The sequence below is a fragment of the Epinephelus moara genome, chromosome 17 (genome assembly GCF_006386435.1).
Source record: "Epinephelus moara isolate mb chromosome 17, YSFRI_EMoa_1.0, whole genome shotgun sequence".
Classification (NCBI taxonomy): Eukaryota; Metazoa; Chordata; class Actinopteri; order Perciformes; family Serranidae; genus Epinephelus; species Epinephelus moara.
In genome coordinates, this window is record NC_065522.1 from 19,123,454 (window position 1) to 19,137,776 (window position 14,323).

General features: G+C 40.0%; 3 protein-coding genes across 5 annotated transcripts in view; 1 reads left to right on the plus strand and 2 right to left on the minus strand.

Annotated features, from left to right (window-relative positions):
* Positions 1 to 13,092, plus strand: part of zgc:162171 (uncharacterized protein LOC565931 homolog) — a 14,500-nt gene extending 1,408 nt beyond the window's left edge. For all 3 annotated transcript variants that reach the window (XM_050066448.1, XM_050066446.1, XM_050066447.1), the window contains 3 exons: positions 5,602 to 5,732; positions 8,420 to 8,569; positions 12,446 to 13,092. In XM_050066448.1, coding sequence (XP_049922405.1) covers positions 5,602 to 5,732; positions 8,420 to 8,569; positions 12,446 to 12,658 — 494 coding nt within the window. In that variant the 3' untranslated portion in view covers positions 12,659 to 13,092. The remainder of the gene's footprint in view (positions 1 to 5,601; positions 5,733 to 8,419; positions 8,570 to 12,445) is intronic.
* The window catches only part of LOC126403715 (serine/threonine-protein phosphatase PP1-beta catalytic subunit), a 659,813-nt gene that overhangs the window by 318,973 nt on the left and 326,517 nt on the right, over positions 1 to 14,323 (minus strand). The gene's annotated exons all lie outside the window — the stretch shown is intronic.
* Positions 1 to 14,323, minus strand: part of c17h11orf68 (chromosome 17 C11orf68 homolog) — a 616,176-nt gene that overhangs the window by 275,330 nt on the left and 326,523 nt on the right. The gene's annotated exons all lie outside the window — the stretch shown is intronic.

A 14,323-nucleotide genomic window follows, 5' to 3' on the forward strand; every position in this document is an offset into this window, starting at 1 on the left:
CCCTCTACCACTGTGCCAAATTTCACATGGATTGACCAAGTCAGTGAGGAGAAAAACGTGGAACAGACACACAGACAGAGTTTTCGTCATTATATAGTAAGAAGACTCCTGATCATGGCTGGATTATGAGACAGTGGGCTGCTGGGCACAGGGATTCAGAAGGCCCCACCACCTTCCCTACATAGGAGCAAGACACAGACTTTACAGTTGTTTGGTCGCGTTTTGTTGTTGTGTGGCATCTCCTTGTAGTCCATATGGGTGGCATGATGGAGCAGTGGTTAGCATTGTTACCTCACAGCAAGAGGTTTCCTGGTTTGAACTCTTCTGTGTGGAGTTTGCATGTTCTCCCTGTGCCAGCGTGGGTATTCTCCAGGTACTCCAGCTTCCTCCCACAGTCCAAAGACATGCAGGTTAACTGATGACTCTAAATTGGCCGTAGGTGTGAATGGTTGTCTGTCTCTTTGTAGTCATTTTGCATGTTTTTGTTATTGTTTTGTGTCTCTTTTTAGTTGCTCTGCATCTCTTTGTTGTCATTTTGTCTCTCTTTGTGGTTGTTTTGTGTATCTTTGTGGCTGTTTTGCCCCTTTTTGTTGTCATTGAGAGTGTTTTGCATCTCTGTGAAGTCATGATGTGTCTCTTTTTTTTTTGCTTTGTATCTCTTTGCAGTTTTTTTGAGTCTCTTTGTAGTCGCCTACATCTCTTTGTAGTCTTTTTGTGTCTCTTTGTTCTTGCTTTACATCATTCAAAGTCATGATGAGTGTCTTTTTTGTTGCTTTGTGTCTCCTAGTCTCTTTGTAGTCACTTACATCTCTTTGTAGTCTTTTTGTGTCTCTTTGTGGCTGTTTTGCCCCTTTTTATAGTCATTGAGAGTCCCTTTGTGTCTCTTTGTACTTGCCTTGCATCTCTGTGAAGTCATTACGAGTCTCCATTTTGTTGCTTTGTATCTCCTTGCAGTTTTTTTGAGTCTCTTTGTAGTCACTTACAACTCTTTGTAGTGCCATGTTTGTAGTCATTATTAGTTGCATCCTGTCTCTTTGCAGCTGTTTTGCATCTCTTCGTAGTCGTGTTGTGTCTCTCTGTGGTCATTTAGAGTTCAATGTGTCTCCTCAAGTGACATCTTGCAGGTGAAGGCCAGGGTCGCCTTGACCATTTGGGCCTGTGCAAGGCTTTGTACTAGGCCTATACTACTTTGTATAGGCTCGGTGCATATGACTGAATTACTCAAATAAGATCCTAAACATAACATCAAGTGAAATTTGTATGAGATTATAAAGACATAACTTATACTTGTGTACATGGTCGTCTAGAGATGCATCAAACATAAGAATAGCTGCTGATTATTTTTCTGTCGATTGATTCACCTTTATATTGAATCCAGGCTTTTGAACAGTGGTATCAAGGGCTTTCATAATTTCAGACAAACATGTCGAAAACACATATTTAGTGCTCAGATGGCAGACAACACAAGTGAAATCTGTACGTGTACTTTTAAACAAAGCATTTATGGCGCTTTTAACATGTAACAGATTCACTCTTATTAATACAATTAGATATATCTTATCCACATACAATGCAGAAACCCTAGAATATACAGACAGTAGTCTGCATTTTCTGACACGTAGGCTACATTTTGCCGACTTCATCCAACAATGATGATGCATGATACAAGTGAACGCCCGGATAATGTGGTTAACCTCTGTTTCTGCAAATGAAATGTTGAATGTACCCTCCAGTACATCGTATTACCTGCCAGATTAGCTGTTAAAAAAAGAGACGCTTGCTGTTTTCTGCCTGTAAGATCTATCATGCCTCTCTAATTGCATATAATTTAATGTTCTTTTAGCCTGTCAGCTGTCTCACACACTTGCCAAGCGTGTGGCTGTTGAATGATATGATCGCTGATAAAAGCCGTCATTTACATGAAGACGTCCAGCGGATGGACTTTAGACTGTAACCACCAGTGATGACTTCAAACTGGTGTCCCTTCCCGGGAAGCTGATAAACTGACAGTGGGCAGATTATCCTTGTAGGTGCGTCAAAGTGATAATTGCATCACTGTTTTGTGTGAGTGACTGTTTATCTGGATGAGTCCAGGCTCACTTGTTCATTAGCTGGGCTTTCTTGCAACAAGTGTTTTTGCATTGAACATTTTATTAGCTACAGGTGTGAAGGTGAAATTAGTAAGTCTGTTTTTTTACCACCAACACAAATACATCAATGAAAGTTGTGTCTGTTAGTTTCTATTCAAAATACTCGTCAAGTTAGGGCATCTTTTTTAAGACCAACCTGGAAGTTAGCTTCACTAACGCTAAATTAGCAGATTTCCAAATGAAGTTTTGCATTAGAAGATTTGAACCACACATTCAGATACAGTGAAACAAATCTAATAGAACAAATGGAAACTCTGAGTGAAAATGAAAAGAATAGTTTGCACTTTGTTTTCTTGCTGAAAGTTAGATGAGAAGATTGATATCACTCTCGTGTCTGTGCAAAAAGTATGCAGCTACAGCCAGGAGCTAGCTTAATGCTGAGCTAAGCTAATTGTGTCATATAAGAGTGGTGTTGATCTACTTCGTTAACTCGAGGCAATTCCCAAAATGTTAAGTCATTAAATATATCCTGACAGAAGTACATGAGACAGTTAATTTGTGGAAAAAATCACATTCCTCTTCCTCCTCCTAATGCTCCTAATGGCATTTGCAAAAACCCACCACGCCTGAACGAAAACAAGTCAGCGGTGAAGAGTCTGTGGCGACACTGTACCAGTGTTGCCAACTCTATTCCAATGAAAGTAGCTAGTGTTAGCTCCAACAGTCGCCAGATGAAGTCAAACTTCAACATTCGAACAGGGGTGTCATGGTACTGCCTTGCCTCACAGTAAGAGGGTACAGGGTTCGAACCCACCAGCTGACCGGGGCTCTTCTGTATGGAGTTTGCACGTTCTCCCTGTTTTACCATGGGTTTTCTCCAGGTACTCCAGCTTCCTCCCACAGTCCAAAGACATGCAGGTTAATTGGTGACTCTAAATTGTCTGTAGGTGTGAAAGCGAGAGTAAATGGTTGTCTGTCTCTGTGTCTCAGCCCTGCGATAGTCTGATGACCTGTTCAGGGTGTACCGCTTATGGTCTACTAGAGTGCACGCTTCTAACCCAGAGAGCAAGGGCATCAACATTACCATAGAAACTTACTACAGTTGAACCCCTACTTCAGTGGCCAGTCTCATATCTACTGCAAGGTGCCAAAAGAGAGACGGAAGAGACCCTACACTGATGGTCAAAAGCAGTGGTGGATTTCATCAAACTTGCCAACCCTGCAGATTTTCCTAGGAGACTTCCATATATCATTGCCCTCTCCTGGTTTCCCCCTGGGGCTACAATTCTGCCATATTTCTAGATGCCAGATCTTCACACCTTTATTTCCTTTTGTTATCATGACCTGTTTCTAGCACTGCACAGTGTGTATAAGCCCTGCGACTCTAAAAGTCTAATGCTTCCTCATCGTTGGCTTTTCCCGCCTCCTTCTTGACTGTCGCGGGCTGGATAGAGTCGACAGCTTGCTGTGGATCCCTGGCACTGGCTTAGCCTACAATCTGGCCTCCCTCCTTCCTCCCTGGTACCCCTCCAGATGTACCAGGGGCATGAACCAAAAACTAAACCAAATTAAGTGTAAGGCCACTGAATTCAAACCCAGCATGCATTGGAATGGATAACAATATATTTCTTGCTTTTCCCCTAAGAAAATCGCTAAATTTGCCAATTCTTGAAATTAAGTCTAGATCTAGGATGAAAATCACCAAGTTGGCAACACTGCACTGAGCTGCCAGCAACAGCAGACACAGCAAAGACAAATACACAGAAGTAGACTGACAACAAAAAGCTTGCTTTCACTTTCACAGATTGGTTGTTGTAGTTCAGGCGCAGTAGATTCTTGCAAATACCATTAGGAGCACTAAGAGGAGCCAGAGGAACATTATTTTTAGGTACTACTGTCATGATATGGTGACAGAACTTAATAAAAGTTACTTAATGTATCTTTAATTTCTGGTTCAAATATAATTAAAGTGTGATTCTGATGTGATTATTTATTGAGCTAATTTGCTATACTGTGCACATCTTTTATTATTATTATTATTATACGTTTATTTCAAAACATCCACTAGAAATCGTCCAGCTGAGCCCTGAGTGAAGCTGACTTCCAGGTTGATACGATCATGTGCACCATCAAACAGGAAGCTTGCAAAACCACATTTGAAAAGGCGATACAGACGTATGTTGTTCAGTGTTGTGAAGTTCTGTCATGTGTTTAGTATATTACGTCTGTGACGCTTTAGAAAGATGATACAGAAACTGACCTGACGTATTTTATACTGACACATGTAGCTGATTAAATACAGCAAATGTTTTGATGCAAGACGTTTGACATTTTGAATTAAAAAGACCACTGTGACCTTTTAGAAGTTACTACTTCCAAGGGTTTTCGGTTTTTGATCTAAACTAATCTTTACAGTAGGATTATGGAGTTACCTCAGCAAAACATTTGTCACTGAGTGTTGACACTGATCGGATCTTGGTGATGAGATAACATCTGCTGTGAGGAGACTGTTGCTATGTGTGTGTTCAGGCATTTGGCATGTAAACAGGGTTTTTTCTATCAGCTGTTGTCTTGCTGGTCATGTGCATTTTGTGTGTGTGTGTGTGTGTGTGTGTGTGTGTGTGTGTGTGTGTGTGTGTGTGTGTGTGTCAGATGCTCACTTAATGATTCATGACTATATCAGGATCATGTGGAGGAAGTTAGCATCCAGGATAGGGACTTATTCATACATTCAGTTCCACACACACACATTGCATGCAATGAAGATGCATTTTCTGCATGCACATGCATGGTTTAACACAATTTCACTTTAATTCGTCAATTTATCAATTAGTTGATCGACAGAAAAGTAATCGGCAACTATTTTCATGATCAAAATGATCATTTAAGGGATGTTTTTCAAGCATAAATGCCAAACAGAGGCTTGTTCCAGCATCTCAAATGTAAAAAGTGGAAGCTAATATCTCAAATAAAATAAAATAAAATAAAATAACCAATCTAAATTCTCACTATACCTCATTATAACGGGCATTTTTTTTTACAAGTTTCTCTGTCATTTTATAGATGAAAGGTTATTTTTCAAATGAAATAATCAAGAAATTAATCAATAATTGAATTACCGTAAGTATTATTTGATGCACTAAATCCACGGTTTCAATTGCAAACAATGCTGCTGAGATAAGAAATAAAGAGTCATTTTCATAAAGAATTACAGCAGTATCTATTTCAGTTTGACATTAAACTCTTAATCAGCTCACTTAGTAGTTAGACGTCTCCCTTGTTTCTATTTCAAGTTGGTCTGTAATCGAGTTTAGCTTCAAGCTAAGAATATACTCAGGTGTCTCATCAAGTTTTCTGAAGTCTCACATTGACCCTGGTTCAAAATAACGACATGTCGTTTTGAAAATGGTCTCTGAGACTCTGAAATGGTTGGCAAAATAACATAAACCTCAGAGACAGTATTTATTCTGTTGTCTTTCTTCTTCTTCTTCTTCTTCTTCTTCTCCAAAAGGGCAGGAACGCTATGGCAACATGACCCGTGTCTACTACAGAGAGGCGGTAGGGGCTCTCGTCGTCTTCGACATGACCAGACTGTCCACGTTTCAGGCCGTCCTCAAGTGGAAAGGAGACCTGGACTCGAAGGTAAATATGACGATATGAGAGGAGGTGAAGGATTGAAGGGATGAAGGATGGTAGGAGGACATGAGTAGGAAGTGAAGGACAGAGGGAAGGAATGAAGTAGAGAGAGAGAGAGAGAGAAGACCAATCCTCATTTTTTCTATCAGCATCTTCCCTCCACTCGTCTCGTCTACTTCTGCTTCAGTCATGACTCACCGTATTACCCAGGAAGTCTTTTGATAACAGACACACAGAGTGAGCATGAGCGTGTCTCACAGTGTGTGATACCGTGAACAGAGAAAATTAAGCTTGTGTTGGATGTGTTTCCTCTTACGATGATTGTGTTTTTCTTATGCAACCTCTATTTCAAATGGTAAAAGTCAGAATGACATTTGTACAAACTTCTTTGACTTGTCTCTGTAAGGGAAACTGTTCTTGCAGTAGCGATTAAAAATACCACAGGAGACATGTACTGCGTAAATAAATAAATGTGTGGAAATAAACATGTGAAATAAACACGTGGTGGGTAACTCGGTCACATGGTGTGAGCAGAGCCATCTGCAGCTCAACGTGACAAAGACAAAGGAGCTGGTTGTTGATCTGAGGAGGGCAAAGGCACTGGTGACCCCTGTTTCAGTCCAGTGGGTCAGTGTGGACATTGTTGAGGACTACAAGTACCATAGACAGTAAACTGGACTGGACTAAGAACTGTAGTTGAGGTTAAGATCCTTCAACATCTGCTGGACAGTACTGAGGTTGTTTTTTGAGTCTGTGGTGTCCTGTTTGCTGCTGTGTGCAGTAGATTGAGGGTAGCAGACGCCAATAGACTCAAGAAAATGATCCACAAGGCTTGTAAAGTTGTGGGGGTGGAGCTGCACTCTTTGGTGGTGGTGTCAGGGAGGAGGATGCTCTCTAAGTAAGGTGTCATCTTGGATAATGTCTCCAAACCCACTCCATGATGTGCTGGTTAAACACAGGAGTACATTCATCCTCTGAGATGCTCCACAGGGCGCCAAAAGAAGTAATTCCTGCCTGTGGCCATCAAACTTTTCAGTTCCTCCCTCAGTGTGTAAACACTCTGAGTCAATAGACTTTGGCCCTTTGACTTATTTCATCCATTCAACCTTGCAGTATGAACTTAACTGTACAAAAAATAATGCAATAATTCAACTGTTAAATATTTTCTTTTCAGCTATTAGCCATGGCCAACTATGGCTAAAAATCGCTATTGTTCTTAAATGTTTAATAACTTTTGAACTGCTAATTCTGTCCACATGCTTTTAAAAGTCACATAAGGTGGTCAATATCACGCGGACTACAAACAGCCTACAACCGGAAACCAGGGCTCTTCCGCTCTTCTTCCGGAGGCAACATCTCCGGGGTTTGCCTACAGACGTCTGTATATAGAGACTACATAAGGTGGAGAATCTCAGCTTTTTCGTTGGTATCACATTTGTCTTGTTTGGACATTCAGAGGCTCCATAGTGGACGTGATTACACCATCGCATTTCGCACCATCGCATTCATCAAGTAAACCCACATAGTTCAGTCCTCCAAGCCAAACTGCAATGGTTGTAATGGCTTATCCCCTCCATGTTGGTTCAAAATTTCACTACGGTGTTACAAGACATCTTCCACTCCACCAGTCATCATTGGTTTTGGAATTGCTTTTTTGGAAACACAGAAACTGAGACAAAGTAGGTTTGTTTGCTTGCATGAAATCATGCACAATGATAACAGATATGTACGACAGAGCACAGCAGAAAGCAAGACCAAGATGGCAAAGTGTCTTTAACGGTAAACATACCTGTCAAATGTTCTTAATCTTACACACAAACACACACACACACATTTACACGTTAATTTTTCTTAATTGCGTGCTGCTGTTTTTGCCGCCACCTGTCTTTCAGAGTCTATAGATGGCAGAGTTTTAAAGCTAAAGTGATGTTACTGGATATCATAAAACTAGAAGACCCACAGAATCTAGTGGTACCATGTTATATTAGCTTCTCAAGAAGGGGGCTAAATAATGCTCCAAAGTTAGGCTTAATTTTGGCGAGGGAAAAAAGGTCCCTTGATCTCTCATCTCAAGATATCTGAATGAAACTAGGTTCTGTGGGTACCCACGAGTCTCATCTTTACAATCATGTCCACTTTCTGTTAGTCCCAAATTAATCTTCAGGGGTCCCATTTATAAACATTTTGTACACACAAAAGGAGGCCTGAAAGAGGCGTACGCCACTTCTCACGGAAAAGTTGTGATTTATGAAAACAGACTTGATGGGAGAAACTTTGACCCATGCTTACGAACATTTTGGAGACAGGAAATTGGCGACGTCGATGGTGAGATGGAAGCCTAACTGTAGAAATTATTGACCTCCTACATTAAGATACTCTAGCGTAAAAAAAAAAGAAAGCTAATAATACATTCAGGTGTCCTTGATCAATGTATAAAGTCAATAATTTCCATGTTTATCTCCGAGAAGCGGCCTTAAAGTGGCCAACAAAGTGTAAACAAGTTTTCTAATACCTTGGTTTATAGTACAGTCATGAAGTTTAGTCTAAAAAATATGCTAAATAACCAGCAAACAGCGTGCTACGATAGGTTTACAGCAGTGGTGGAAGAAGTTCTGAGATCTTTTCTTTAGGTAAAAGTAACAAAATATAAAAATACTCTTACTTAGAGAATGTCTACTTCCTGGTTCCCTCAGGTCGCCCTCAGCAATGGGACGCCGGTTCCAGCCGTTCTGTTGGCCAACAAGTGCGACCAGCGGAGTCACGGTTTGTGCCCCAAGCTGCCCAAACTGGAGAACTTCTCCAGAGAGTATGGGTTCGTCGGCTGGTATGAAACCTCTGCCAAGGTATGACGTGATCGTCCTCTGTGTGTGTGTGTCTTTAAATCCTGCAAATATTGTTTTAACCTGTGATCTGCTTCTGTCGTCATCTTTGTTTTTTCTCGTTATAAAGAAATGTCACTGCATATTTATATCAGCGTATCGCCTATTAGCCTTCTGTCTCACACACTCCCCCACACTCCTTTATTTACCCCAGTGTTTCTTCCTCACGCTTATTTGCATGTCAGCTCTTCTCTGCATCTGTCAGAGCCTGATTCTCTGCTTTCAAAGCTGCACCAGTGAACAGTTTAATGCAAAAGACAAAGAACAAAAATCACAAAATGTAAAAGTTCTGCCGTCTTCAGCAAGCATCCAGTTTACTCATATGGCGTCTGTGTAATGAAGTCTACAAAATTCAAACAGCTCCATTTTGCTGCTATTTGTAGACGCCAACATGCAGTAACGTGTTTATCTGCTGCAGCTAAAATTAGAAACAGTAGATTGCCTATTCATCTGTAACCAAGAGCCTACACTGATTACACTAATCAAGAGCCTTTTGGAGTTAAAAGCGTTTGTGGACAATGAACTTGTTGTGCTACATCTGTTCTGTTTGGCTGATTCAATTTTATTTATCTACCTATTTGTTTTATTTACTGTTGAAGGACCCTGATAGCCTTAAAGTCTCGTCTCTGCTTTCATGTCGCACAAAGAACTTCCTTCACAGTGAAGAAATAAAAGTGATAAACCTGAGCATGTCTTTAAGTAATAATCCGTGTCACCTGAAGCAATGAGTCAAACTTTGTTCTTGCGGGAACATTCACAGTAACTGAGTAGAGAGAGTTTCAATCCATGATAAAGGAAATAATGTTTAATTTAATGGAAAAGGACAAGTTTCAATTTCTGTTTTCTGTTGGTGTTGCCATCAAAAAGAACATTTGATCAATTTTTAATTTAAAGATGCACCAATTTATATTTTTATGTTAACAATGGAAGAAGTAAATACTGGTAAAACGTAAAGGGGTAGTGGTTACTTGTAGTAATGAACTAACAAGAAGTTGTAACCGGACTCTGCAGCTCTGTGGAGCACTGTAGCATCTTTCAGTTCTTCGTTTTGGTTTCACAGCACACAACTTTACTGTTTCAGTTCACTCTCAAAACTCCCGTCACACCAAGCAGCAACAGGCAGCTATTTCCATCACTGATAAAGCTGATTGCAAGTTTAACAAACACAACAATGAGTTGATATTTTGGCAACTAGTTTGGCAGTAACTATTGTATATGGAAAAAATGGTTAATTTGATGGATGGACCAGTTCTAGGCATTAAAATGTCTGTTCACATGAGGTGTTTGTTATGTTTACACTGAAAGGAGAGTACTATGATTTTTGGCATTTGTTTTACTATGAAGTCCTTTAAAGCTGAAATACAAATTGCAAAACTTTTCGGTAACACTTTACTTGAAGGTATCTACATAAGAGTGACTTGACACTGTCATAACTATGACATGACATGGTCATGAACCCGTCATGAACATTATGTACATGTCATAAACGTTTATGACATGTCATAAACGTCATTCGGTGTCATTCGGTTTTTGTAATGACAAGCTGACATTGGGTGCGGTTACATGATGGCTTCTCATTCAGAATGAAATAAATCTGAATGAAATCATTCGGAATTCAAGTTTTTCCAGGTAGTTTACATGGGAAATGTTCATTCCGAATCAGGGTTTACACTGGAGATCAGTTCAATCGCCTTTATTCGGGTCTGCACAAGGTTTGGGGCAGGGAAGGTTTAGATTGGATAGGGGGCGGGGCAGATGTTACGTGTTTACATTTACCGAAGAAAACACTGTAGTCCTCACTCAGGATAACAACATGCTTGACAACGCCGTTCTTAGTGCCTTTTTCGGGCTTGTTTTGCTTATATTCTTGAAGCAGCAGTACGACAACAACCTTGTTCTGCTAATGCTTCGTCTGTTGAGGAGGAGAAGGGAGGTAGAAGGTCGAAGAAGGAAGAAAGAAGACCGTGCTTTGGCGATTGGAAACCGGTGAGTGCAACGAGTCCGACTGCTCTATCTCAGCCCGTTGCTATGCGCGCTATATACGTCATCGCGCCAGAAGGGCAAGGAAACGAGCATGCGCAGCAAGACCGGAATGAACTTAAAGAGGAATGAGTGTATACAAGTGCAAGAAATTCAGAAGATGTTTTTGTCATGACAACTTGACATTAACAAGAAATGCACCTCTTTTTGTGTTTATGACAAGTTGACATAATGATTATTATTGTTGTGACAAAGACATCTTCTGGTAATGTCATCCTGGCCAATGTCAAGTTGTCATAATAAGGACATCCCAAACAAATGTAATGTCAACTTGTCATGACAAAGACAACTTCTGGTAATGTCACTTTGATTAATGTCAAGTTGTCATAATCAAGACAACCCAAACAATGTCAACTTGTCATTACAAAAACCGAATGACACTTAATGACAGCAGTCATAAACGTTTATGACATGTACATAATGTTCATGACAGGTTCATGACCGTGTCATGTCATAGTTATGACAGTGTCATGTCACCCTTATGTAGATACCTTCAAGTAAAGTGTTACCAACTTTTCTTTAGTGTTCATATTTCCTTTCCCTTTTATGCCTTTATTCATCTTGGTTCAACTGTGAAGGTGTCCACACTGAGCTGTATATGTTTGAAAACAGATCTTTATTTTCCTTCCAAAAGGCCTTTGCACATCAAGTCTGTATTTTTTGTCTGAAATTGTTGCATGGTTAAAAAGTAAATACAACCTCACATTGTGTCAATCACGTTAACACACTAACTTTAAAACTGTCCGTCAGTTTTCGGAACAGGCTTGATTTTCTGCACTTTTTTGTATCTGTCAAAAGACAGATGAAGGAGATAGAGAGTTGTGTGACCAAAAAGCAGTGACGAAAATGTGGCGGCGGGGTACATACATCCGCAACAGGAGAGAGGAATGGGGCACACAGTATCATTTTTTAACTCACCAACAGGTCAGATAGTAACATTCAGGTGGATGATGATGATGACGAGGAGGAGGATGTGATGAGTTAAGCAAATAGCACAATTTCACATCATATGTTTATTAGCAAGAGTTGAAAAATCGGAACTTAGCGGCCGATTCGTGCTGTGATAGCCAATCAGTGTGAGATCATCCAGGGATGTATGATTTCAAGGATGTACTTGCGGAAGTTATTCAGCGATTTCATGTGCATTTGACGTGAGTTATTCGCGCGTATGAGGCCAGTCAACACAAAATAGTCTAGCCTTGAAACTCGTGCACGTAACGTTGGTGTGAACACAACATTAAAGAGGACGAGGACAACGCACAGACAAAGAGAAAGAGAGATTGACAGTGTGGAGACAGAGAGGGAGGACAGCGCAGGACCTTCAGGTAGTCTCGCAAGACGTAGGGAGAGAGTGGCAAAAGCCAGGGAGGTAACTCCAGTCAAGAGGAGAAGGGAGCAAATATGGCTTTACATTTTGTTTTGTATTGCGTGTTTTCGCAACAATTAGAACAATAAAACACATCGGACTCAGAGTGCAAGGTTTCTGTGCGGGACAGTTTTTGCTGGATGACGGATAAAAAAAACGCATATGAAAAATACAGCCTTAGTCTACAGAGGCCTGAAGCTGACGTTTTTTTCTCCCTGAAAATTTCCTAAAAGGGCCTTCAGAGTGGACAAATCCAAAAACTTCTGGCATAATGTTTTCTACTGACAGAAACATCATGTGGTCTAATATCGTTTTCACATGTAAATAGCATTTTCAAATTTGGCTGGCATAATATGGACTCTCCTCTCCCTTGTTCCTCTATCTCTACCTCCATCGTCCTTCTTTAACCCTTCACCTCGCTCCTCTCTCTACAGGACAACACCAACATAGATGCCGCCATCACATGCTTGGTGAAGAGCATCATAACTTTGGAGGATGAGAGAGCCGCGAGTGACGCCACAGCCATCACCGGCAAAAGTGAATCGGTTCTGGTTCTGCCTCGCTTCGACTACAACAAAAAGGAGAAGGGACTGAGTGGGTGCTCAGGATGCCAGTCGCTTAAACCCAAAGACAGGGACAACGACTGAAGGAGGGAGGGATGGATGGGATGCATCCTCTTCCTTCCTTCCTTTTCTCCTCACAAACATATTTCTGCAGAGTTGTTAGAGGAAACAGTTTAACATTTTGTGATTTTTCTGAAAAATCCATAATGTAATTATGTATTTTTATCACAGAAAAGAGTCAAAAATGAGTTCCATCATAACAAAAAGATAATTTTTTATAGGTGATGCTAAAATATTTTATGTATTTGAAGGAAAATTTGACTCCTGAAAAAATTTTTTTTAATATTTAAAGTTGTTGTTTTTTTTTCTATTGCAGCACAGCAACATGTTTTAGGCTTAATTACTTGGTTTATATATAATATATTGTAATATTCTTCATATGTGAATAACAGATTAGAAAACGACTTGTAAAACCTTTTTATATGCATAAAAGTGCACCTTTAATCTGTTATGCGTCTTCTCTATTTCTTGTCCGAACATTTTTAATGTTTTTTCAAAAGACAGCAGGTGTGCTTCCTTTCTGAAAGCAAGAAAATTAGCATATGTTTGAATTTAAAAAGCAAAAATAAATACTCCATAGGTAACTGTTTTTAAAATTATATGTCTAGTATTTTTTCTGCACATTAAATGATAATTACTTTATGTGTTCAGCAGTAGTCGTCATGGCAAAGCGCTATTATTGGTGTTTTTATCTGAGATAATTTTTTAGTTTATCCTCACCAGGGAATCAGGTGTTTGGCCGTGTGTGTGTGTGTGTGTGTGTGTGTGTGTGTGTGTGTGTGTGTGTGTGTGTGTGCCCTCGTGTGTGAGTTTGTATCCATCTGTCTGCAGCCAACCTCACAAACTACTGTACCAAACTACTGAACCAATCAGCCTAATATTTTGTCAGCATATTTATGACATGCTCAGGAATCTCTTGTGGTTGCAGTGATTCACAATTTTTGAAAAGCCTATTTTATTGACTGTTTTATACCACCATCATCATATTTCCAGAAATAATCTCGTCTGAAAACAGCAAGCCTTACCTAGTCTGTTGCCGGCCATATTTTGGCCTTCGTCACGGCTCAAAAAACTGACATCCATGAAAAATTTGAAATGGAGAACCTGCAGATGAAATGTTTGTAGTTCTTATTTCCTACTGTGTTGTGCTGTAGCTGACAGACAAAGTTGCTACCTTTTTAAAGTCCAGTTATGAGCAACATAGATTAGAGATTTGTGGCTGTGTTTTAGTTAATAATCTATCCTCATAAGCTATATTTCACACACAGTGCCTGTTAAAATGAAAACTCGTTCTGTTTTGTGCAACACGCTGCGGCTCAATCTGTCAAAAATTGATGAGGTGCGTATTTTCATTACCTTTTGAAACACTCTACTGAGTGCTGTTTTCTTGCTTTGTCTCCATCCATGGTCCTCAGTGTGATGCCTTTCTTAGGTTTTTCTTTTAATGTTCATTTCTTACCCATGTTAGCAGCATGGCTCTAGAGATTGAAATGTCTGTCTGTCAAACTGTAATATCTCAACTAGGGATACACCAACATGGATTTTTTCAACCGATACAGATGACCAATAATTTCACATTTTTGTGTTTTAAAAAAGAATGTATAACCTGTGGTCTATGTACACCTGAGGGTCAGAGAGGCTGAGACGTAGTGTGAAAATATGGCTGATTTAAAAGCTTGGTGTTGCAGC